Source organism: Epargyreus clarus, unplaced genomic scaffold (assembly GCF_041222505.1).
Source record: "Epargyreus clarus isolate Ecla_fem2 unplaced genomic scaffold, WU_Ecla_fem_2.2 ptg000021l, whole genome shotgun sequence".
Classification (NCBI taxonomy): Eukaryota; Metazoa; Arthropoda; class Insecta; order Lepidoptera; family Hesperiidae; genus Epargyreus; species Epargyreus clarus.
In genome coordinates, this window is record NW_027332228.1 from 15,927,147 (window position 1) to 15,954,249 (window position 27,103).

A 27,103-nucleotide genomic window follows, 5' to 3' on the forward strand; every position below is an offset into this window, starting at 1 on the left:
TTGCCACTCCCGAGGACTAAGACGGATGCCACATATTTAAGTTGCCGGCTTCAACACCCTTCCACCTAAACGGAGAACTGCTTCACACAAAAATAGCCTGAAATAGATAATGGTGGCATCTCCCCGGTTGACCCATACTGACTCCATTACCCGCCATACATACCTACTCGTACATACTCATAAAAAGTATAAGCATTAAAATCGCTGCTTCTCACAACGTACCCGGCTTACTTGCATTGTTAAAAGTTGGTTCTCCAATTTACACGGGTGTCATGGCGGTATTTTAACTTTGTCTAAATGTGTGTCGAAGGAATTTATGCGTTTTGTTTGTAGAACCATCGTTGCGTGCTCAAAGTAAGTTTGTGACCCGTCGGGAATAACGTTTAGTGGATAGTGGAGTTTGTTCGTGTGTAAAAAATAACTACATTCATAAATCCACATTACGATTTTTCAGTGATGATGGTGCAATGGATACACAGATGAATACTTAGACCTAAGACAGATATTCAGATTTATCAATTACATATGGCTGTCTGGCTGGCCATAGATGCCTTTCTGCCCCTGAGGATTGAGTTGGAATATCTTGAATATGAGTATCCCTCTAATCACCCAACAAAACGGAACACAGCAGCGCTGAACACTGCTGTTATTAAGCAGAAATAGGTGCGACTTGTGGTCAATGGTTTAGGACAGGAGGGAAGTTCAGGAGGCACCATCACCTCTGGAGTTGAACCACAAAGGGTTTTACTACCATCACAGATTTAGCTTCAGTAATTTAGGTTTTGATATGATTTGTATCCATTCGCTTTTGTATATAAAATGGATTGAAAACTTACCTCTAAGCTATTGTAGTCTTACGTATTTACACAAATATTTCACGTTTCGTTTGTGTATTGTGAGCAAGTTGTCCAATGTCTACGGCTGTCACGTCAGTATTGACTGTGTGTGTGCTAGGAATTTGAGTTAATGGTTTAAGTGTATTGTGTGTGAGTCATTGTTGGGCGGCCTGAATGTTTGTAACTCTATTTGTATTTTCTAACCTTCTGTCGCGCTTTGTTAAGAGTTGGAACTTGTATTTGCATAGAGTATTCTATATCATGGCCTATTTGTATTGCATAGTTGTATTGTAATTTTTTGTATTGTTTATGACGTATTATTATTATATTACGATTCTTTAATTACATAAACGTAACTGATGTTTTTAAGTATATATTTATGTTAGCGGGGATTTCCTGACTATCTTAATTTCTAACGTAAGCGAGTGAGATTGATGAGGCTAAAAAGATACAGCTATTGAAATAGTACAACTTAAAAAGTGACATAGATGTGCAAACATATGTTTACTTATGGTCAGATGGACTGCACTATACTTTAATCTTCTCACATCATCTGGAACTGGATGTTAAGGCTGCTTCTATCATTGTAAAGATAAATGATATAAGGTTTACAGCAGGTAAGCACACATAAATAAAAATGCCAAAAACACAGTTAAACATAATTTATTTCATATTATTTCAATTATCACAGATCCATTTATTTTAATAATCATCACGTTAACAAAAATATATATAGACAGTCTACGGCGGTGATGAATCCCGTTATAAATCATGCTTAGTTATTACATTTTCTACGTATCTTGCAAAGTATTTACATTCGATTACTTTATATACATAGAGAAATAATCTTTATTAGCGGCATGCTTCGTCAAGCTAAAAAGTGACTGACAATTATTTGAAATATTCTGACACATTTAAATGTTTATATTTACAGACATTGAAAGTGTCAGATTCTTGCCTAGCAGTCAGAGTAATATTTTCCTATACAATTTATATTTACTGTAATACGGTTGTGCAGGCGCAGACATATTTTTTTAAGAAACCAACGAGGTTTCGTTTGCATTATAGCTAATAATAACGATTATTATTAGCTATAATGCAATTTTGAATTATAAAATTATTTTGTAAGGCACGACACGTGTCTGACACGCTCAATGTCTGTAGATATAAACAATCCTTTATACTTAAATACTTAGTTGTGTTTAATGTTTTTAATTTAACATTTATTTATTGCAACTTATCCGTTTTACTTTGTATTAATGGTAATTCTATTTAGTTTTTAGTTATAAAAGTAAAAATTTACAAAATTTAAAAAACAGCAAAGCACTATTCAGGTGTGGGTTCGTTTGTGTCTAATAGGAACTATTGCGTAGCATATTACCGTTATAGTTAAAAGATTAGTTTTTATTAAAGAACTTCTGGAGGTCTATTCTGTACATACGTTAACGAAGTTTCGGATCCGTCCAAAACTTAGCTATTTCACTATCGTAAATAGTCATCACGAACCGATTAAAGAATTGATGCATTTTTTTCAAACGCTCTTAAAGCCAAAAAAAGGTAAGTAAGGTGTAATAGAAGAACAGTTAACTTTTCTCAAACACGAAGTATAAGTGCGCTTCTCCACTTCGAAACTTTGGATATCTTGTGTACAGAGTAGACACACAAATTTGCATGAGTGAATGTATGTGAGTGTATGTGTTATGACGTCATTCACTTAAGATCCAAATGACGTGAAATTCTTAGTAATAGTACATCGAAAACAGCTGCAGTAGTAAGTTTTCTGCTTTCCTATAAATGCACCTTGTGACTTATCATTAAATTACAGTAATTAGGTGTTACTGTGTTTAGGCCGCGATACTACTGACTCTCTTAATAGTATGACAAAAATTACAATAAGTTATACTTAAAACGGTCGCTTTTTAACTTGAAGAAAGCCGCGTGAAGTTTCATGAATAGTGTTTAAATATTTCATAATAAATGCAGTTAGCTCGTCTTTTGTCGCTAAAAGTAAACGAGAACTCGCTAAGCTATTAGGAATTTGACAACATTAAGCTCAAGACACGAAGTATTATAGTTATTGCCAAAATAATGCTGTGGTTTCACATTTGGCACGTAGTTCTAAACGAAATACACTGAAAGTTCATAAAAGCAAAATAAACATAAACCTAGCATATACATCTGATACACTGAACACTCAAACACTTATAAAAAATAACAAAATAACCAACCATACACCAACAGCGTTGGCGGTTTCTTTTAAAGACATGAGGCACTATTATTGCTACTACAATATAATTTATTAATCCATCGCTTATCTACAGCAGAGATGATTCTATACAAAATAGACTACCACGATTTTACAACAGGCCGATGGCCAGAACTAATCTAATATAACATTTAGTCTACAGTACAGAGTCCGAATACAGCTCGAGATTAGTCTGAACATTTACCTTACGAATTCATAACCAAGACGGTCTACCTTGTAATAAGTCAGCGGCGTCGTGCCTGTCCATCTGACGTAACGCGGTGGCTAGAGAGTTGGTGGCTGTGGGGCCGCGCTCTCTGCACTCCCACAGCTCCAAGATAGCTTCGGTCGGCGAGCTCTTTGTGGCGAACCACGTCGTATAACGATCCACGCCGAGCCGGGACGCGAGCGCGCGCCAGTCGTTACCGCGAGCGTTCGGCGGATCCAATATAGCGCATAGCTGACGTTTTATTCGTGCATTTAATTTGAATGGCCCCTCCGCACACTCGTTTACTCCAGTTTCGTTCACTGTTACGTTCCGCTTCGCACTCCCGTCGCTGCCTTCCTCGCTGCGACACATTCTAGCCTCTAACAGATTCTCCGTAATGTTGAAGCTGCGCTGAGACTCGGCGCGCGGCGACCGGCCCCGAGGTGACCGACTTCGGGTATCCTCAACCGATATTCGGAATGTTTGCTTATAGGACGGATTCGTCCGCTGGCACACGGATATAGCAAAATCAATATTGTCGCAGTCGTGTGTCCTCTCGACTCCGAAGCTGCAGTGCAGTGCGTTGTAATGGGATGTCCACACGTGATTGAATGGGATCTCCTGATAAGCGATTCCCGGCTTCGCTTTCCAACCTGGGCTTATGTTGTCTAGATTCAAACATAAATTGGAACCGCCGTCTTGGAAAAGCAAAGTTTTCGGGCGGTCGAGCAACACGCCGCCAAGTTTCTTCTCTTGTTCTTGGCAATAGTATGGCGCGCACGGAGTGTCCTCAAAGATATAGAGCCTAATATTGTACTCCGAAGAAGCCTCGTTTAGTAGGGCCGGGGCATATACAGCCAATTGGAGGGACTTTACGGCCTTTCCATTAAAACTTTCACCGACTAGAACGAACGTTGAAAGCAAGTCCGTTACGAGGAATATTTTGTCGTTGTCGAGTTGTGTGAACACTGGGGTGTTAATCGTCTCTTGTCCAAGACCGACGACTTTCTTCCATTGCGGTTGACTGTTGTCAGTTTTTGCGTTATTATGATCGATGCCGTACAAAGCGAGGTTCCAGAATCCATGCTTCAAGCTAGCGCAGTGAGGTATTTGCAGAATAACCGACTTGTTTAATTGGAGGCGCGGTGGACCACACTTAACTACCGGACTCAGTTGCGTGATGCCTGCAGGCAAAAAAAGAATCTTTAAACAAAATGGTCGTATAAAACGATCTATGTTGAGACCTCATCCGCCTAAGGCCCGCTCGATATTGCTTTGCATAAATTACGCCTCTCGATTTCATACCGTAATTACATAGGTATCTTAAATTCTACTTGGAAGTCCTCGCTGTATGAAATGTTGGTTCGTTATAATAATTTAATAAGCGTTCGAGTTAAAGTTAGAATCTACAAGCAATTCCTGTCTTTACACGTGTTGCAACAACTTTGGTATCAGATAATACTGCTTTATACATTAATATTCCATTATTCGTATTTGCAGCTATCCAATTAACACTTCGCAAACTCACAGAAACTTTAAAGGACTAAGATTAAAGGAATTATAACTGGGATAATGCCGTCTCCAACTGAGAAATCATGTCGGAAACAGAATGTCAGGAGAACTTAGTTGTTTGTCAAGACTAAGTGAGTTAAACAGAACACTGGGTAATTATCATCGAGAGAAGGCTAACAGACGAAATGTTTGTTATTAAATAAGTTACGGAATTTTGAAATTTAAGATTAAGCGAAGCGAAATAAATGGACGCTTCAATGAATACTATCAAATGTATTTAAAGATAATATAAATTATTTGAGAAATAATAAATCTCGAAAAATCCTATCGCTTATACGCCAAAGTGACAAAATAAAATGGAATGTTACTATCCTCTAAGTTTGAAACTAAGTTAATTATTTGTTCAATATTGGAAAAAAAAGAAATAGAATTCTCAAGACCAAATTAAACAAAGATCAATATAAGATAGCTTATCGGCAAAGTAAATAAAACAAATTTTACCTTTCCCGAGCCTTGGCCTGTATCTGTCGTCCTTGACAACCGCCACGTACATCTGTTCCCTGCGACCCCTGCTGAGTGATCCCTCGGGAATGGACAACGCCACGCCGGCGGCCGGTAACGCCAATCTTGATCCAGCACTGGACACTGATAGGGATTGGGATGTTGGAGAATTTGAAACTAGTTCGGCCAATTGGAGCGTTACTGATTCGTTAGCGGCATCGTACATTGAACCAGCTGGAAGAAATATTCGCGTAAGAATATCACATTAGACTTTAAAAGTTGAGGAACTTTAATATGATTTAAGAAATGAAATTTAATTAGTTAAATTTTATTTATTAATTTAATTAGTTTTATTACTTAGTTATGCTGTTTCATGTAGATAATATGATATAAATTGTACGCAAATAAGATAACAGTTAAAAAAGTATATCAGACTAAAATGAAATTTAATTTTTATCAAATTGTAGCTCAGTAAATTCTAATTGAGTACTTAAATTGAATGCTAAATTACTTTTAGTTCCTTCTGACTTCGTATTGTGCCATTTTAATAACATCAACACAATTTCAATTTAACTCAAATTTCACAATTTCGTACGTCAGACTAAAACTCACAGAAAGATGTTTATTTGAAAAACTTTTCGCTGGAACTCGTAAAAGTTTAAATAGAGCGTTTGCTCGAGATATTTGAGTGGCATGTTTAACTTTTATGACTGGTTCTGAGATTATACTTACAGCTAGTGAAACAACTCGAGACTGAGTGCTCGGATTCGCTGTAGGGCTTGCTGTCGTACTCATCACTTTGGCCTTTGCTCGAAGCGCAAGGCGTGACTTGATGGTCGACCGGGGACGCGTAACTGCAAGAAGGGCATAATTAGTTCATCCTAGAACCGAGAGCTTCAGTTTTAATGATGTAGAACGCGTTGTCTGAGCTACGCACCATTAGAGCGCGGAGAAAGATGTATTTGATATTCGATTTGCTCTTTTCAAGTACAGATTTAGTGTTCGTCAAATAAGTAGACAAATGTGTGCTCAATATCTCAACGTCGCTGCCTAATGAGGCATGTTTGGTAATGAAGTATCTGCTTAAGTGATTCATTAAGTAAGAATACAATTAGAAGACGTGGAACTACAATATAAGACTATATAAGTTACCTTGCAATTTTTATAAAATAGTATTATGTTTCATCATATTTTCTGTACATTTATAAGAAAAACCATGTCACGTTAGACCCAATTTTGTACAGGAGAAAATGTTAAAAGTGGCTACCAATAGCACTTAACGAAATTAGATCTACAGTATAGCTATGGGAGATGTTAAGAGGATATAGTAATAAATATAAATACAAAAGTTAAAGTGATAAAATTTGCCGAGGAAATACAGACTCTATCTAAATTACAGTCTTCAGAGAAATTGACGGTGACATTATATTTACATTAAAATTTCATAAAGAATTTTTTTATCATAGCTGTTTCCAGCTAGGATATTTTTAAAAATATTAATAGTGAAACAAAATAGAAAAAAGGCCGAAAATTTTCTCCTCTATACATACGAAGGACTTTATAGGTATATTGGTCCTGGTTCTAAAGTTTCTTGAGACATTGTTGAAAAGTTGAACGTTGTAGATAGATTGTAGATTTTGAAGTGTAGAATATTAATTACATACGTTTGAGGTGTACCATGCATGTGTTTCGAGGATAAGGAAATTAGGAAGGCTAAAAGACGAACCTGTTAGTAAGATGTGGAACATCATAATGATGCTCCGTCCTGGCATCAGGTTGTGGATGCTCGTATCGTGGAGGACGGTGCTGCATCAGATCCGGTGCCAGTGACAGCGACTGCTTCTCCACCGTCGGGTACATTTCTGGTTGGAAATCTGTTGGTAAATGACTAAATTTTAAAAGATTTCTCAGATTGATAAAATTGATGTGCTGAGAATTTACGAACAAAAATTTGATAAATAAAGTAGTGTTTGATTAAATGCCATTTAAAGGATTCTTGAGCCTGATTACTAAGTTATTGTCCTTTATGAATGTGAGTTTGGAACCTTGTACAGGTCAGTACTCTTTTCAAAACGGCAGTTTTATTATATGGCATCTGCTATATCCATAGTAGGTATTAAATCAGGTGGTACCGAAACCGAAGCATGAAGGGACCTCTTTTAAAAATTAATAGAAAATTTAACCCATTGTTATAAAGAATTTTGTTTAGTCACGTACCAGTCCTAGTCATGGTGTACAAAGAGTGATCTCTAGTCTTCCTTTGCAGCAGTTTGTAGACCACCGCTGCACCAGCAAGGAACACGACGACTGCGACTGCGATCCCGATGTATAGTGGAATGTCGCTGTGTGCTGCTACTGTTGGAAAATATATTTAACAATATCGATTCGCACTTGTGGGTTCCATGGACACACACATAGATTGATGTACACAAATGTCCAGACTAGAATATATGTCTTTTTGTCATTAATTAATCTTCCGGTACGAGTCAAAGGAAACTTTCGCACAATATATAGTATAATATATAATAAATAGTATAGTATAGAGAGTGTTGCCGTTATGGATCACAGTTTCAGAGTATTTGATAGAAAAGTCAAGAGTTACACTTGACGATATAGACATCAAAATTTAATATAATAGCATTTTTGGGTTAACAAATCATTTAGTTTAAGGGAGAATAACACTGGAATTTGAAATGTGTACAGTGTGAAATGTATGTTTTATGACTTTTATGATAATAACTTAATTTTATTAAAAGACTAATATTAAGCGATATTATTGCAGAATAACAAAACTTATTTGACCTTTGCTGAACTGAATCTGATAATTTGCAAATTTAAAGATTTATTAAAGCTCACACGCGACCAGAAAACTTATATTACTGTGAAAAATATTCACTGAAGAAGATCATAATATGATTCTGACTCCTTATTGTTCGACTTCCATGCAGTAATGTCTGTCACAAACTTCGGCAGATATGTTCAGAACTACTTATTCTCATACACTTCCGAAGTACACTTTGATTTGTTTGAGAAAGATTGAGTTCCCGTCATGGAACCCGGGCACAGAGATGTTTTCCGAACTTAGAAAAGCATAAATTACGAAGAGTTCCCCCAGACCCTTCGAAGTTTTACGAGAATATTGCGTCGTCACTTCTAGAGAAAAGTTGGTTCTTTCAAAAGATGGGTTTTATTGTGGTGTATTATAAGTGGGTGTACTCGACCTATATGTGCTCATAACAGATTATAAATATGTAACTGATGTTGAATAGAATAGGTATTCCATCTGAAGGGAATTAGAGGGCATTAAATAACTTTCGGTTTTTACAGTAATATAGAAGAAATAAAAGAGCATATAATCACGAAGTCATCTTTCAAACTCTTGATATCAAATAGGAATGGAGGTTTAGCTCAGAACAATAATAAGCCAAATTATGTCAGAATCAAAATGTATTCAAGGAATATCCTTTGCACACTTTGGAATTTTCTTATGGAGAAGATTTTAGCTCATTGGTAATTAACGCTAAATTCTTCTTCACATCTTTGGAACCAGAATATAGACAGAGTAAGAAGGCTTGTGAAAGGCAGACATAGAAGTGATAATGGTGCCGTTCCAATTAAGTTAATAATTTAGTTAATAATAGGTTGATACCACCCTAACATACTAAACATAAGAGAAGGCGCAATTAAGCCCTCGCATCTTCAATTGAATTGAAGAACACTGTGATATAACCACGTAATTATGAAGTACACCTACGAAAATGTATACGCTTTACGAGTATGGCCATAAACAGGAAAACGACCAAAATAACGACAGGGTTACCGCAACATTACACAATGACGCTTAATAAAAATATAGAGTCCTAAAACAAAATGTATATTCAGTTCGGCTATTAAACCAGTCAAGTATATTCTATATAGAAAGAGTATATGAAGATTTAATAAAAAACGCAAAACATTTTATATATTATATATTTTATATAATTTTCTATACATTTTATATAATATTCTTTGGTATATGATAAGTCAAGTAGACCTTATGGAATACCATGCTTATAAGTATTATTGGTGCCTTAATGTTCTGTCTAACAAATTAGTGTACAAAATTAACCAATCGTTGTGTAATCTACTGTCCCAACATTTATCCACGAGGTTCTGTTTAGAGTTGATATTATTATAAAGAGTTCTATTCCTTCTCTTCTTATAGATATTGAAATAAATAATAGGTTAAAACCGCAAGTGATTATCAAATGCGAATTAAATCCGAATTTATTAAAGTCTACGTATCTACATCAATCCTGTACAATTATTGTAAAGACTTTTTTAAAAATCCAGACCTTTAAGAATTATCATTTGGAGGAGTCTATTTCTTTCCCTTGTCTCTGACGTCACAAACATGTGTCGTCTAAAACTTAACCAGTATCGTTGTCTAAATCATCTTAGACGAAATTTTAACGTGAGCTTTTATAACCGACGAAATGGGATTCGGGTTTCTTACGACGAACCTCAATATTATTTATGTCATCGTCCCAAACTTTACGATTGGCCCCGCGACGCATTTTAACGAGTTATTTTTTATAATTTGGTGCCGTGAAAAGGATAGGGAATTAAGGGTACACTTTTTAAGAGACATTAAGTTAAAATGTTTGATGATCGAATGGTGCGTTTATGAAAGTGAAGAAGACAACTAGCTTATAATATAGAACGAACTGTTATCAACAGAAAAAATGCTTTAATGAGCTAAAGCTATCGTAATCCCATACAGATTTAAAATATTTGCACGAAAATATCATAAATATTTTGGCATAACTAGAATTGTGCCTGCAACATTTAAATAATTGTTGCCACAATAATGCCGGATTATTTGAAACACGTTTTTGCTTTTAGTAAACATGAGCTCTTTTTGTTTAAAATGCGTTTTTTACATCAATTTCAACTTTATTTATGCCTATAAATGTGTTTGCAGTGTCATGTATTCACATTACATGTTATACAATGTTTATAGTAACAAAGCTTTTTATAAATACGTTCGTTACGCGTTTCGATACAAACGACCAATTTATGTTGTTTATTTATATTTTTCCGTGGGCCGATAATACTAAAAAAACGTAACTATCTCTGGAACCAATCAGCCTGTACAATGAAGCCATCGGCCGCTCGATAACTCGATAACGATCTCGGGACGTACGTAATTAAAAATATAGTGTGAGGGTCTGGTTCACTTGGGGCTGTTACATGCAACACAATGTTGAGCTGAATGAGCTGTGCATCTGTAAAGGCGTTACCTAAAAAGAGCCTCGTGGAATGCTTTGTGAGCTCGAGGATAGATATCGTGAGGTGTTGAAGTCTAGATACTTGGATGTACTCAATATAATCGCAAGGGAAAAGGGTGAATACGCTAGTATGTTGGTCTGAATGAGCTAAGCGTCTAGAAAGGATCTTAATGGGGGCAGGAAGAATATATTGCGGACTTGATAAGCAACATCATGTATTGAAATGGGGTCTTTAATTTCAAGCTGAGATTTTATATTTCTAAATTAAAAATCCCAATCTTTTGAGTCCAGGTGTTGTTTGTGTTTATGCTGCCCATGACGCAGATTATTATTGTGAAGTTATAAGTGTACATCATTTTCATCTTTAATTTCATTTGAATTAAATACCAGCATAATTTATTGTAACCATATAACATTAAAATAATTACATGTCTATCTATATTTTCTTCCCTATGTAACGTAAAAATTATACGTCACTAGAGTACGAAGTGGAACAAAGCGTTCAAATTAAGTTAAATGCCGTACATGAAAGAGAATTTTATATGATGTGATAATTAAGTAGATTGCGATCTTGTAGCCGCGGTTGTGTTGTGGACTAAAGGAGCTTTTGCAACTACAGGAAGAGTAACATTATAATTTATTTTTAAATAATATGAGTACATTTAAGGATTTTGCACTTTTCCTGCCTTACAACGACAGTGGTATGCACTTCTATGATCTAGATTGAAAGGTTAGGTAACGCCGGTATTTAGACGAAGGGTTTCAACATAGTTCTCATGGATAAATAATTCGTGAAAAATTTCGAACAGGACTCCAACTTTGATCATATTTAGGTTTAATATTCGTAGCTCAATGGGCAGCAGGGAGAATCCCAATAATAATAGTATTAAGGTTTAATTGGCACATGGCCGGCATAGATCAGTAACTATTACAAAAACTTGCAAAAGAAACCTTATATACAAAAGTCGCTCAAGTTGAAAGTGCTAAATTCATAAACAGCAGTAACACTGCAACAGATATCTGCAGTGCATTACAGATTTACTGCACACTGCAGTTGTCACGCAGCACACGTTTGACCTAGATCGAGTCGCGAGATTAGGTTGTCCTAACTGAAATGGATCGTTGTCATTTTAAAACTTAATATTGGGTGTAAGTATCTTGGGAAATTTAAGATATAAATGGGTAGGTCGTGGAAATTAAACTGTTTTAGTCTTTCTCGTAAATGGCCCTTTTATTTTCTGTTTATATTACTGTTTCTGTCGTTGTTAGTAAAATATAGCGCTAATAGTTGAATTTCTTCATAATTACTATATTTGTTCATTTCTTTAGTATCAACTTAAGAAATAAACTGACATAATGGAATTTAACGTCATCTAGAGGATCACAGAATTAACCATTCTCCTCAGACCTAACTTCTTTTAACCTTATCGGAACTCCCCCGATGAGGTTAGAGCTCGTGGAGCATTTTCTGCCAACTCCTTGACCCGACTTGAAATACGCAGAATAAGAAAAAGACAGTTGTCATTTTTAAGACAGCTATTCCGTGCGCATTGGCGGAAAAAATGCTCTATGACTTGTTATGATTAGTTAACAGTAAACATAGTCTTTTCAAAAAAACTTTCAAAATCGATGTACTCGTAATAACAATTTTTTGTGCGACATTCAAACAAACAGACAAATATCATTTTATACCCGTATTGCTACTAGTAGGCAACAATAGAACAATCTATACAGCCTAATGCCTGTAGCAGTCGGCAAGCAAGACACGTTTGACCTGGATTTACTTCCAGATTAACTTCGTACTAAACTGGAGCTGGGCTTTTGATGTGAACAAAACCGATCGGCTAGAAGTAACGTGAATCGCATACATATTGATACTTTAAGTCCAGCTACTGGCTTGGGTTTATAAAATCCGCTTCGTGTGTTCCTCCTTTTTTCGTGTTAGCGGATGGTAATGTTTCTAGAGCGTATGTATGTTTCGGGCTTTGGTACGTCCTAAAGGCCAAACGCTTTGATGGAGTTAACATACCTATGAGGTGATGAGAGATTCGTGTTGGTAGCGCAAGTGACACTATCTAGTGTCGAAATTTAGATTTATTTTCCTATTTTTTCAGCATGTAATGTGCATCTTATTCAAGCAGTTGGGATTTTCTTTATGTAAAATTATGTTTGTATGCTATATTTGAAGTTTTCGTATCATATGTGTTAAGTAGGTTGTGAAAATAGGGTAGGCAAAAGTAAAATGATTACATGAAAACGTGTTCCATAAACAAATGACACATCAAATTTAATGGCGATTAGTGAAACGGCATTCTCAATTTTATATAAAAGTCTTATTAAAGAGTTTGAATATTGTTTTTAACCAATAGGATTTCCTTATAGGAAAAATTTAATAGTGTCGATCTAGTCAATTAACATAATCGATGTACAATGTTTCCGTTACTGGTTGAAACTACTCCTCAGTATCTCCTAACATGCCAAAAGCAGTTTAACCCTTCATCATTTCTAAACAGTTTGAAAACGATAAGTGATTCATTCCCAAAACAGTAAAACCAATCAAAACCTCAGTACAAGCCATTACTTCCCATTCAATGGGTTGTAGCAACGCCGTAAAATATGCCATATCGATAAATCTCTAATATAAACAAGTTTCAAGTCCCATGAGTTTTATGGGCGGTGAATGTTTGGAAATCTATAAATCTTAACATCCGCTACTTGGTTTCGTTAACTAAAACCTCGTAAAACCTTAACGTCACCGGAATTAATTTGCGCGTGATACGTGCTTATCGGATTAACGCATCAAATGCTTACCTTCATAAATACCTTTTTGACAAGCTCACAGGGTATTTATGACCATGATAAATTATTCTCGCTCGTAAATAGTGTCCACTTTGAATATTTTTATTATTAAAGAAAGTAATTGTGAGAATTTTTTTGGGAAACGTGTCTTGAATCCGCAATGGGTAGTTACATACAGAAAAATAATATTTTAAATTTATCGTAATGTTTCAACTTCAATTTGTATTTTAAAATTGAGATTACAACATTCGATGTCGTAAGAAATTGATTTATATCCTAAACAGACAACAATTTAATGCGCAGGGCGACGTCCATTTTATTTTATGCCAACTTTAACTTACAATAAAGAACTAAGTGAAGAACGAATCGGTTGGGGTCTGATGCACCCCGCTGTCCGTGGAGGGTTAATGTTGAAATTTGTACACTGTGTAAACATTTGTCAGTGCCAGTCGTATATCCAGCTCCGTGAGATTGGAGATACTGAATCCAATCGTTTACAGACCCTTGTCGCTTGCCCATAACGTGGTAGGAGGCCTTCGGAATTAAATTCCCAGATTGAATATTACACGGGATTCTGGGCATAATTCTCTTAGTCCTAATGGTTATTGCTGCGTGTACGGTTACAGGGATATGTGAATGCAGTTTGCGATCCCCCGCTGCGCTCTCTCTGCAATATCACAACAAATCATGTACGGAACCCACCTCCAGTAATGAGAACTGCGTCTATAAGCCCTTGTCTGTTTGTTTTGCGAAGTTTTAGCGGGAAATGGATGGCGCAAATTGAATTTGGATTGCAACGGTCGTTTGACTTGTAAAGTTAGAGTTAGACTTGTAACGTTGAAAGTTTAGTTATACAAATTTTATAGGATTACTAAGATTAAAATTGTTAAATCATTAAGGGTTCCGAACTACTTATGCTTAAATGGTAATATTTAACTTAGGCTTCTAATCAGGCTATTTTGCGGTTGTAGTATTCATATCGTATCGTATCGTATATCGTATGACGTGATATTAATGTATACCTATAATATTAAAGTAGGTTATAATGAACAAAGCTGCTAAAATCTAAGCAACTGACACGCAAAACAAAGGATGTTAATTGTAACCCTACCATCTAAACCGCCATAAACATCGTATGACAAGCCTCAAACGCGCGCAAACTCGAGCCTCCTAATGGTATCAAAATTCTCGTCTACACTATTTGGATGTTTAGCAACAAAAGATGAAAAGCGGCTATAAAATTTCACCATTCCCCTTTGTGTGTGGCAATTAGGCTAATGAAGCCGAGCGGGCTTGTAAATGAATGGCCTTTCCCGTTCTTCGCATTCAACGTTCACCTTTCATGTCCGTAATTTACTGATGCCTCCAGAGCATGGAGTGAATTAGTCGGACGCATGGGTAACCGAATGGATTCACTGGATCAATGATGTGTATTGATCTCATGTTTTTCATTAGCCCCACTTTTATTGGGTATCGTTACTGACATACATTTAAGTGGATTGCGTCTTTTCTGTGACTTAGCTAGCTTTTGCTACAGCTAACAAGAAACTTAAATACAGCATACAACGAATAAACTAAAAGTTTACAACAAATCCAAGTTATCATCACGACTTGAAATATAAGTACGAAGATTGAAGAGCACGTGTTCTGTGAGTCCGCTTACTTTTTACAAAGTATAAAAAGCAATTGAAATATAGCAATAAACTAACAACAATAGAAAGTAAACTTTACAACTGATTCAAGTAGTCTGATTTCGTAAATAAAAGATTGAAGAAAATATCAAGTTAAAACAAATTGAACGATATTTGATGATCCGAGAGCTGAATATCCATTTCATTGCCTATAAAAACAATTTCGCAAATCCAATCAAGTTAAATGGATGATATGAGATATGATCGGATTGTTGAAAGCTGAAAGATGATATCCAATAACAAGCGATCAATCTGTTGTTCAAGATAAACAAAAACAATTTATAGGGAAATATGTCAGAGATTGCAAATTTATTTAGCGTGAAAAGCGAAAGCGTTTGCGGGAAGGAAGAAATTGTTGAGTTTAACCAAACACACGGGGCCGTGGGCTATTTATCAAAATGTTCGATAAACAGAATAGGAAATTGAAAACAAGTCAACAGGGGCCACGAAATGATTTATTGCCATTATAAACAAAATACTGACTGATCATTTTACATTTAGTGTATTGGATTCGGCCCGCCGTGGTGCACTTTTTGAGAGGGAAGATTATATTAGTAAACTTCTAATAATTTGTCATACGAAACTATTAAGTATCAAATAGTATTTGATATATTTAATTAATAGTTATTTTCACTGGATATCGTTACGATACGTAAGGTTTTCATAAGTTTGAGACTTAAGGAAATAAGGAAAAATATATTGTAACTCTAAATAAAAGCAATAAATCCCTACATAAGCAACATTTTATTTTTGACTTGATCTTTATTACTCTTGAGCGATTGTGGTTCGTAATGAAACTTGAAGAAATGAGATTTTCACTTGAGAAATATGGTCTTTATATAAAACAGAATCTACGAACAATTTCTCAAGCAACATTCCTTATAAATTGGTACAATGGACCAAAGAGAATTACAAGATGCTCAAATGGAGCGCACAATATTAATTTAGCTCATTGTGGCGGAAACGCGCCAAATGAAGCATGCTTCCATTCGTCCAAAGAAATTACAACAATGAAACCGTCTAATTTAGCGACAAGGCGCGTAAAGATATGAAACTTTGTGGGAGTTACATAAGTATCATAAAATTTTAGGCCCTCATCTATATTTAGGCGGTATGATACGACCCAGATGGTCACGGTGCCCGATTTTAGTATCTCTCGAATCTTTTTAACGTGACCACCAGAAAGAGAACCCTTATGTTTCTTATCTTTGCTTTCGGGTCGTAAAGTACCCTCGCAAGGTACGGTGGGTCAACGTAAGTTGGTAGGTAAGGGTTACGCCGATAGCCTGTTATAAAGACCAGTCTGTGTAACATTTCATAGTTATGAGCGTGCGCGGAAAAGGAAGTATATTTTTAGGCGTACGGCATCTGGTTGAACGAAACCGTGTGCTTTTCACGGAATTGGCTTAATTAACATGTCCCTGGTGGAAGTTTCATTTGATTCAGAGATCCCTGACAGCGAATCATAACTGGGTGAAATTTATTTAAATTTACATTTATATTTGGGACTGGTTAAAGGGTGACAGATAATAAACTAAGAGTAGCAGGAAGTGTTGGTGCGATAAAATTGTTTAGTTTATGAAGATGCGGTCTTTGAATTTAGTGCGGCGGCAGATTGGAAGTCAGATGCAACTATCTAATAAGAAAAACATTAGAGAAAGGAATATTAATATCTCACGTCACATCAACTGATAAACTTATGTTGGAATTTTAATACGTAACAATTTTAGTAATAAAAGTAATTAATTAGTCTGTTAGTTAAGAAAAAGTAACGATATGTTGTCTAAAAATATATGCAGACATTTCAAGTAGTAACTTATCATAACAGTGACCAAAAACCATTTTATTATCAGTTACGACTGATATTTAGTTTTTCAGAAATAACAATAGTTACCGCCAGAACATCTCAAATAACAAAATGTTTGATATCGGTTCCATTTCTAAAATTACTTACAATATATTTACGTTTTGTATCAAGAAAGTTCCAACATGACACCGAATGATATTGAATTAAATTAAAAAATAAATGAATAAATAGATGAAAACGAGAACTCACCTCCATGTACTCCGCAGTAATCTCCAACGCAGTCCGCATGTTGGGCATGAGCGCCGGAACAGGGAGTGTCTCCAGTACAGGACCTTCGTCTGGTCTGCCTACAGTCAGCTCCACAGACAGTCCACTCCGACCAAGCGCCCCAACGACCCGGAAGAGCTGTGGGGAATAACAAGGTTATAAAATCTTAAATGCAGGGGTTCTACCTGAAGAAGGTCACAGATGCGTTGTCACTCTAGATCGTCGCTTCATGGGTAAGTCAGCTGGCAACTACACCAGTTACACATATTAACAAACTCTAATGTTGATTGACAAACAATCCACGCAAATATAAGTCTAAAATTTAAATAAAATGCACAGAAGACTTTCTACACATAGATTTAGCACTGATGAGGGATGAAAAGGGATGAAAATATGAAGTGAAGATGAATTTCAGAGAAGTATAGGTCCTCCTTCAGAGTTTTAGAAAAAGTTGTTAGGGTAACTTTTGGAGGTTTGCTACTTGACATATTATTTTACAGACATAGATGGTAATGACCCAACCGCCCTCGAACGGCGAACTGTATACTTTGTTTATTTTTATGTTCTTGTAATTCAAAATTGGGAACATTACACAATATAAGAAACGTAATAATAATGAAGAAAGACATATTCATGATCAAACATATCTTCGGTTGTCTGATTTCAATTACATAACAAAGCAAATAAACAAAAACGAAATGTTAAAGAAACAAAAGAAGTACCTAACCAATTCTGTGTAAAAGATATCAATTTATCGATGAAGCGTAACTTTTGCTTTATCAAGACGTAGCATATTCGGCGAATTTGAATCCATTACACACATGAGCGAGGCGTATGAAATTAATATGTTGTTCGATTCCATGTTTTAGTGTTATGGAGCATGCGATCGGAACATTTGGGCTTGGCTGTGTTATCTGAAACTTCCGTGCAAATCGTCAGATTGTTATGTCAGATGGGATGGTTTTACGAGCCAATAAACATATTTGTGGGTATGTCACGGAATATCGAAACCTTGAATTTTGCATTCGTCGAAACAAAATTACACAATCGTATATTTGGTTTCTTATAAACTATATTATACTTATCGTACAAGATCAGGAATTATAATAAGTTAATAATAATAAGTTAATAATGAAAATAACTAGGTAGTTAATTTGGAAGGTGGAAAGACTCCATGTGGTTCGATCGCGCGGCAACACTGCCACATCTATTTTTGTCTTAAACAGCGGTTTAAAACTGCCGTGTTCGATGATGATACTATGTTGTTTTTAGTTATGTACAATTACATACAATTTTCCGAATTCATTCTTAGGAACAGCACCGCATCTGTAGTTAACTGTATAATCTCAAGTAGAACTCCAATTATATTTTTCTTGAATACATATATCCATGGTAATGGAACATAAAATATCTTCGAATTATATGAAGAGTTTTATTTTAAACTTTCGCTATATTTTTAAACGTAACTATATGACTAGGTATACTTTAAGAATTTTTCCCACTTGTTTGGAACAAACGATTATTTCCATTAAATTCATCTAAGGTTTCTTTAAATTGAGGACCATATGGGTAAAACCTTATCATAACTCAACAAGGGCAAACACTTCAACCCCTCGAAATGTAACACCCAACTTCCGATTAACACCTGTTAGTTTGATAACCCCCAGAAACCTAATTCCCCTATATTTTAAACAATTTCCCGTAGTATCACAAATTATACGAATACTTTGGAAGGTTATCGAAGCCTTAAAATAGTTAAGACTAAGAGATCTCGTAAAAATAATTATACTTGCGAACCCCACACGCCTAACAATTCTTAAATAAGTTTTAGATGGTGTGTGAAGTCTAAAACATCCTGATTTGACCAGCGCGGTAGACAAATTTGCCCCCGAGACGAGAAACCCTTGCAACCTGAGACGAGATAAATTATAATTTTTGAACATTGGTCTAAATAACTAATCAAAGAAGGCAGTTGTGAAAGTAGCATTCAGTATTCATGATGAATGTCAAAAATCAGGTCACCCAAGTGTGATCCCAATTTTACGTTTCAAGAACAAAATAACTGAAACCTTATAAATGAGTTGGAAATTCGCATTTAGGTTTCATTCGTTTTTGCTAAATATTCACTGACTTAGTTCAGAAATAACTCAGTTGTTACTTTCTATTATTACATTCCTTTTGTACAAGTACAATATTTGAAATATCACGAATTTATTTTCGTGTTAAACTCGTCCATTTATAAATACCGTATCTAATAATACAAACAGCGTTAACTCTTAAGGAATTGCTCTATAAATTGAAATTAAAACACGATGGCCGCTGCCCTTGCAGGCGAGAGGGGAATAAATCACGTGTTTTTTACAAAACAATAATAGAGTGCGTCGGGTCCATACTGGGTCTGGGTGGCGCAAGTTATAGCTTTACGCGGAATATATCGATTTTTACTAGAATTGTTATAAAAACAAAAACCCACCTGCTTACAAATATCTGAAATAGTCTTATGTCACTCCCATTTTTAACACGCTTTTATTAGCTTGGGTTGTGTATGTATGAATGTAACTATGAAACGGAATCTTGGAACACGATTTTTATCCACTTTGAACGTTCAGTTTAATTCAAAATTTTGAAGAATTATCATAAACCGACAATACACAATTTTAATAATTTTGTATTTATCGTTCCTTTTAAATACACGATGTAAAATACAGCCTAGGTTATGCCATACTTTACGCGAATGTAACGACAGCTCATTATTATCACGCTTTTATTAGCTTGACCTGTATGTATGTATGTAACGGAAACTTTGAACTCTATTTCTACTCACTTTGAACGATCCGATTAACTTAAAATTTTGAACTTTTATCAAGAACCGATGACAATACACGATTTAAATAATTTTATCCTGTTCTCCTCATCAGGATAGTCAAGAATCAGGATCAACGATTTTCCTTGTGCGATTTTAGCGTGGTATTTAGTTTTTAAACTATAATTGTTTATTATATTAAAATCAGTTATTCGTTATGGTTTGCATGGCATCTCAAAGAATGAGACATACATACATGTTTCGGAACATTGTTAATATATAATTGTTATATTATTATTTTTAATTTAGATAAAGGTTTTGGATTTTACTTTAATATGTGTAATGTTGACAATCTCTTATAACAAGTACCATACTCCTTGAAAGCGCGCATGTGTGGGTGTGTTGAACTATACGCATTACATGTGTAAGCCGTTTCTTATTAATTAATGCGCACACACATAAATCAGTCGAGGTTCGTTAGAGAAGGAACAACGTAAAGGACTTTCACATTCAATATTTCTTTTTTCCCCAAAAAGTTTTCGGAGAAGTAAATAAATTGTAAGTAATTGCGTACCGCCGGCCTCACGGACCCGAACGAATTGATGGCGGTCCCACACTCCTGATCAAAGGCGGTTATTACAGCTTGTAAGGTGACGAACCTTCATCAATCGTTTTGGATCTTGGTGAACTATGCATCAAAACTTCTCCAGTTACAAAGAAAACTTTGTCCAGGAGTGGGACTTTACAGGGTTAAATCAAAATAATAACTACGTACGTTTACGTTTACCTAAGATTAGACAAAAATATGTTGATTATGCTTGAGTTGTGAAGTTCTTTAATTGGAACAGGAAGTTAGTAGACAGTAAAGGTAACAGATAAGAAGATGACTCTCAAATATTATGTAAAATATATAAAGCTATATAAATAACTATAAATATATAATAAAACGTAACAATTGGCGAATTTATTGAATCTAGTTAGTTGCTTTTATGTACATTTGCAATGAAAGAGGAATCGTCAATAATTGCGGGGAATGAATAACAACTATTCGTGATAAAACCTCTCAAACAATTAAAATGATAAAGATACGTATCAAATTTATCCGAAATGAAAAAACAAACATCCCGAATTGTTACGTAATTCATGAAGGAGAGTGGGTAACGGTACAAACGGTACGCATTTTTTAGTTAAAATTTCGTGTATGGAGACGGAAGTTATTTCGAAAACGTAAGGTGTGCGTGTCGCGCCAAGAAACAATCTTTCTATATATTTACATCAAGTATAAAGTACCAATAAATATTGCGTTATGTAAGGACCTTAGTCCTCTTCCTCCTCCTCCCTAAAAATCCTTTTTGCGTCTTTTGTGTATGTATTTCATATAATAGTATTTAGAGGAAAGGAGGAAATAGTATTTAGTGGAACTACTATTTAGAGAGTCTAAAATAATCTAGAAATTGCTTACGGTAATTACCATAATTCTTAAAAAAAAGTAAAAATATTTCTAATATTTCTATTTCAGTGATTTCCGTTAAGAATAGGAATATTTAAAATTTATATAAGTACATAACTATTTCTGTCATTCTATTCATATAATTTTAAAGTCAGGTACGAAAAAAAATTACATTAATTCAGTTTAAAGTACTTCAGTCTACAGTAATTCTATACTGGACTCTGATACCGTACAGATTGTCTATCTGTCTGCATTAGCACCACATCCGCGGTTCATTGGACGAGTACCGACATGTGTTACCAATTAGCGTTAACAACGATCCGTCCGCTTCATCTGAAGCGACCGCACTTGATTAGATTTTATTGTCTACCACGTTGCTCTAGTTTACATGTAATGTACATACGGGCTTTTTGTTCCGTCAACTAGTTGCCCGATAAGTTTAATTACTAATTGGTATGTGTAATTAATTCAAGCTCTAAACTTGTTTGTCAGGTGACATTTTTATCGCTTGTTACAAAGCAGCGATTTTCCGTTCTTACATTTTGTAGTCAATTTTGATATAATGTTGATTATGATAATATTTTATTTATCATGTAATACAAATATATACGCTGAATGAAACCCGAGTATGCGTGAGACATAAAAGAAAATTGTTGAAAAGATATACCGTAAAATGATCTAAGCTTCAGATATAAATAATATTATCGGAATAAATATTGATGTACAAACTTCAAAGCGCCCTTAGGAATAAATTGTCAGTCACATACTCATATTTGCATTAACAACTGCCACGGACAAAGGCTCAGGGCCTTAGAAGATCATGCGTGTAAATTCTAAAGTGCTGTTATTTCGGTTTAAGCTTCCAGTTACTTTACACAACAATTCTATTGTGAGATGTTTCATAAGTGCCTGCCGTACTGCCATAACATGTCACAAAGACCCCCGGAAATTCCACAGTCCTTACAACGGTGTGTTACAAGGAGATGCTAAGTTCATCTACTCTTGCTTGTGATTTTACTGTCGCTATGAAATACTCTACCGCTTTGATGTGACCAGTACTGAGTTTATGAGCTTTGAGAATTAAACGCCGGGATTTTTATGGTTAAGATGGAAACGAAAGATATGGTGCAACTCATTTGAATTGTAAGGATTTAGGCACGTGCTCTTTATGTTTTATTTCACTTTTGAAGTGCTCACAATTGGGTGGTTCCGCTTTCGTGTGCGGTGTTTTTATTAGAGTTCTTGTTAGGCTCGAATTGTTTTGAATTTAGCTTAAGCATGGCTTCTCGTTTCATAATAGTTTTATTTCAACACTTTTGAGTTAATATAATATAAGGGCAGTGAACTGAGCGCAAATAATTTTTCTTCTGTTGGGTTGAAAAACAAAATCGCTTTATATATGAGACTACTATTTTCATGTAATTAAATTCCAGTGTATTACTTTTGACATTGATTTTAATTTAATACGAATTCGATCCTCTAACATAAAGCCATAATTCTTTGAACGTAAATAAGAAGAGAAATACTCGTAGAATAACGATATAATAATAATATGTTCAAAATATTTTTAACGACCTCATTAGACAGGGTACTTACCGATCAACAGTTGTTGTGTGTTATCGTAACCTTGGTGATCCATATTGTATCCATCTTCAGGAAGCAAGAAAAGAGGCAAAATGTTAAAAAAGGGATAAAAATAGCAGGCGAGATATACCAGGTTTTATACAGGGCTTTCATAATATATGATTTCTTATTACGCTTACATTAATAATGTGAGATCGATAAAAGTATTAACATTAAGTAAGACCAAGTACCTAAAATGTATTGAAATCTAGAAAATAGCATTCTTACGAAATCAAACCTGATCTCAACTATATTTTGACGTGACAACGTCTTAAATTAGGTTGCGGCTGGGAGTCACTTATGAAAAAGTGTAACGCCCGGTAACGTTACGATGAGTCACCGAACGAGAGAGAGGCCCGCCGAATGCCTTGCGTCTCTCTCCCACTCAACTATGATCGGTCTGCCGCGCGCGCAGCACTAGAGAATTAGGCGCATTGAATCGGCGCATGCTTGTGTCTCTGTCTTTGTCTTTCTCGAACGTTCTTGGCGTTGGAAAAACAAGAAAGCGTCACAATACAAGTTCACACGTGTGGTTAAAGTATCGTCAGCTGTGTCTGTAGTGAAAATATGGAGTGCTTAGATTCGTCATTTTTTCTTTTGAAAAATGCAACCATTCCATCAGTATTTTCTTATGACGTTGTCACGTTCAACTATCGTCAGTAAACCGACTTTACAGACTACCGATTTTTTTACAATAAATAGAAATTCATGATGAATGTACCCGAGTACAATTCCTATATTATTGCTAACGATCATTCCTTTTATTAACAACGTTAATCACATATCAAATAGCCAATTCACAATTCCTATATTCACTTGAATAATGTCTTCTCCCATCATTTTTGCCACATCATCATCATAAATCATGCACGCCAATTACAACTAACGCAAAGGCGGAGCTGTAGTACTAATTATAAGTTCTCTTTGTGTGTTCGCATCAAAGGCGTTTGACATAATAAGATATTTCTCAGCTACTCTTACATTTCGAGTAACTAAGGTAATGGACTTGCTTCAACACCGGCGAATAATAGACTGAAACTTCACCGTAGATATGATGAATATGAGAATGGAGAAATGCAGCTCGTCAAAATTAATTACTGACATATCTTCGAGTACCAGCGATAGCACTAAGCAAAGTTTTATCTCACTTAATATAAAAGTCAGCTAGTACAAAGTATTTTTAAAAGTCTTCATATCATAGTTTAAAGTTTACTCGTTCGTGATATAGCAAGTTGTTATCTAGTCCTAATTTTGTAATAACGTCATTTAAGTGTAATTTATTACTCATGTTCTCAGATTCAAGATGGTCAGCTTCTTTGAAGAATCTATCTATCATTAAAGCTACAGTGTTACGAGTAGTTACAACTTCATTTATTATAAGCTCGATATTTTATTTATTTAATGTGTTCCAATTTAAAATATCGTGTATATAAATTGTTGAATTAGTACTTACCACTTTGACAAGGTACGCATTCAGCAGTTCTCTGGACATTTTGACCCTGGCAAGGTGCGCCGCCGTTGAGAGGGTGAGGCTCAGTACAGGTGCGGGTTCGACGCTGGCCTCCAGCAACCCTTCCGTTGCACCGGCACTGAGTCCAAGGACCATAGGAACTCCAGCCGCCGTTGACTGTAAACATTATGATACTTTTAGTTATGTTAGTACAAGAATCGAGATACTCCTATACCCTTAAATGTAATATAAATAAATACCTATGTATAAATATAAGATGCCCTAAGTACCACCTAACATCTTCGTCCTAGAAATGCAATTTTCGTAATTGGTTTTACTAAGTTTGAACTTTTTAGCAGATGAATTACAATGGAAGAACTTGCAGACATTGAAGAATAGTATTCTGACATAAAATTTAAAATATATCACAACCCAACAAGAACCAACCGACGAATATGTGAGGCATAGCTATTAACATTAACTAGTAAGGAGAAGAGATTATCAGTCATCAGTTGAATTCATCTTTGTTTGTAGAGATTAAATCTTGTGCATTCAGTTGTTTATTTTCATTCCCAACCTACCTCCCTCGTCGTTGCATTTGTCATTCTACCCACACGCAACGGCCTTTACTGTCTTCGCCGGTAAAAATTCAATTTATTGTCTTTAATTAACATTTAAAACTCCATTTCGATTTTAATGAAGCTATAAAGAGTTTAATTAAACGAGTTTCGTTTACGATAAAGTGAAACGAACTTACATAATTTTATATCTTAAAGATCGTGTCAAGTGGACATGCAACGTTGCGTGTGGACCTAGGTGACCTAACTACCTTGTACCCAGAATGCCTAGCCATATGCAAATGAGGCCTTGTTAGCGCTTTTAGTTGTTGGTTCGGGTCAATTATTAATTTATTACGGTAGATTTGGCCAACGATACGGACATTTCGTGTTTAACTCAGATTTGTGTGAACATTTGCACGCCGTATCTCAAATATGCACATTTAAGAAACGCTAAGTTGAAATACAATAAATATTAATGGCTGTCCGTAATTCCTGTAAGACTCGTTGGATTTTTATATATTCTCATTGTTCCGTAGGTGGTTACATTATTTTGGAAAGATATGGATGATTTTCCTTTTGGGGTATTCGCGGAGTTCGTCTAAAGAGGTTTAAAATTGGGCGAAGTATATCCGATTCCAAAAAAGGCATAAGCACAGGAAACTGTTTTGTTATTGTTACGTTGCCATAATGATTTCTAACATATTTTAGTAAATTATAAGATAATTAAATTAAACTTAAATAAAGCTTATGAAACGTACAAAAGCAAAAAATAATTACACTTCTTTACAAATAGCGTTGTTTCAATATTAACTTTATAAATATACTGCTAACGCCAGATTTATTTTTAGCGAGCAAGTTTCCTAAACACTGTTGACTGGAAGCCTGGTTTTAGAAATGGTCCGCTCCGCAGAAAATTAGATTCCGACCACAACAAGGCAGGAACAAATCGTGTCCTGCCTTTGAATTGGGCACGGTAAGTCTACGGTACGTAGTATACGGTGCGGTTTGGAAATCATTTTGCTACAATGGATTTACTGACCCATGCTGGTTTGAGTTCGATTCCTGGTTAGGTTGGTTTTGGGTTTGAGTTTGTCTTTGAATATAGAAAGTGTAATAAAAATATTTTATCAAAAACATATTGATATTGCCTCTCACTGTTGCCCTCTGGAATTCAAATCCTAGACCAGCATTTCAAAGTTATATGCGTTTCTAAATACAAAAACTAATTACTTTATTTATTTATTATTTAAGCACACACAATACAGATACAAGAAACAAACTTGCTTCAACGATATAGAAATTACCGTCTGGAAATGTAAATTACTGAGAATTCTCAATGCAATGAAGTAAGCTCAATGGTAATATCTGGGATTTGAAGTCTGGACCTTAGGTAGGACACCGAATTAGAAATCATTGTAGATTCAATACGTGAGAACATACATACATTAATAACTTGGGTCTATCATCATTTGATCCTGATCATTTTGTCAGTAGAAAAAATGTACCGTATATAATATCAATCAGGATAAAACGCTACAACAAAACAACCACACGTGACCTACATGCTGTTAAAAAGCACCCCATGGTGTATTACCATAATTTCTTCCATCTCCGAAGGATTCCCTAAAACGCAGTATAATAGCAGATACTTCCCCAAATTGCGTGTAATAGCCGAGTAACATTATCTTAACGGTTATAAATTGTCAGATTTCACAGCTACACCACATGTTGCCTTGGATAAAGTTCTTGTTTACCTACAGGCGATACGCGAGGAACTAGTTTCATGCGAGCATATATTTTCAACAGAAAACAGCTTAAAGTGTATTTACTCACACAAGAATGTAGTGGACTTGGGTTTTCAAACAGAAATTCCTGAAAATATTATTTTAGAGAGAATAATCAGAATTGAATCTGTTACATACTAGGAAAAAAAGGTTTAAAAGTGTTTTATTTTATTAAGATATATTAAACTAAATAAACATGTACTGAAACATATTGACGAAATTTGACATTGTGACAACGCGATTGTGTTACAATCGAACAAATGGCCAGACAAACCAATAATATGTTGTGGTTTACAT

General features: G+C 35.3%; 1 protein-coding gene across 4 annotated transcripts in view; it reads right to left on the reverse strand.

Annotated features, from left to right (window-relative positions):
- Positions 1-1,922: 1,922 nt before the first annotated feature.
- Positions 1,923-27,103, reverse strand: part of LOC140751042 (netrin receptor UNC5B) — a 136,519-nt gene continuing 111,338 nt past the window's right edge. For 2 of the 4 annotated variants that reach the window (XM_073084856.1, XM_073084855.1), the window contains exons 6-13: positions 24,466-24,639; positions 22,986-23,039; positions 17,119-17,274; positions 7,520-7,657; positions 7,029-7,176; positions 6,035-6,156; positions 5,303-5,536; positions 1,923-4,473 (exon numbers count right to left, since the gene is read on the reverse strand). In XM_073084856.1, coding sequence (XP_072940957.1) covers positions 3,296-4,473; positions 5,303-5,536; positions 6,035-6,156; positions 7,029-7,176; positions 7,520-7,657; positions 17,119-17,274; positions 22,986-23,039; positions 24,466-24,639 — 2,204 coding nt within the window. In that variant the 3' untranslated portion in view covers positions 1,923-3,295. The remainder of the gene's footprint in view (positions 4,474-5,302; positions 5,537-6,034; positions 6,157-7,028; positions 7,177-7,519; positions 7,658-17,118; positions 17,275-22,985; positions 23,040-24,465; positions 24,640-27,103) is intronic. The other 2 variants (XM_073084857.1, XM_073084858.1) reach the window with 2 other exon arrangements.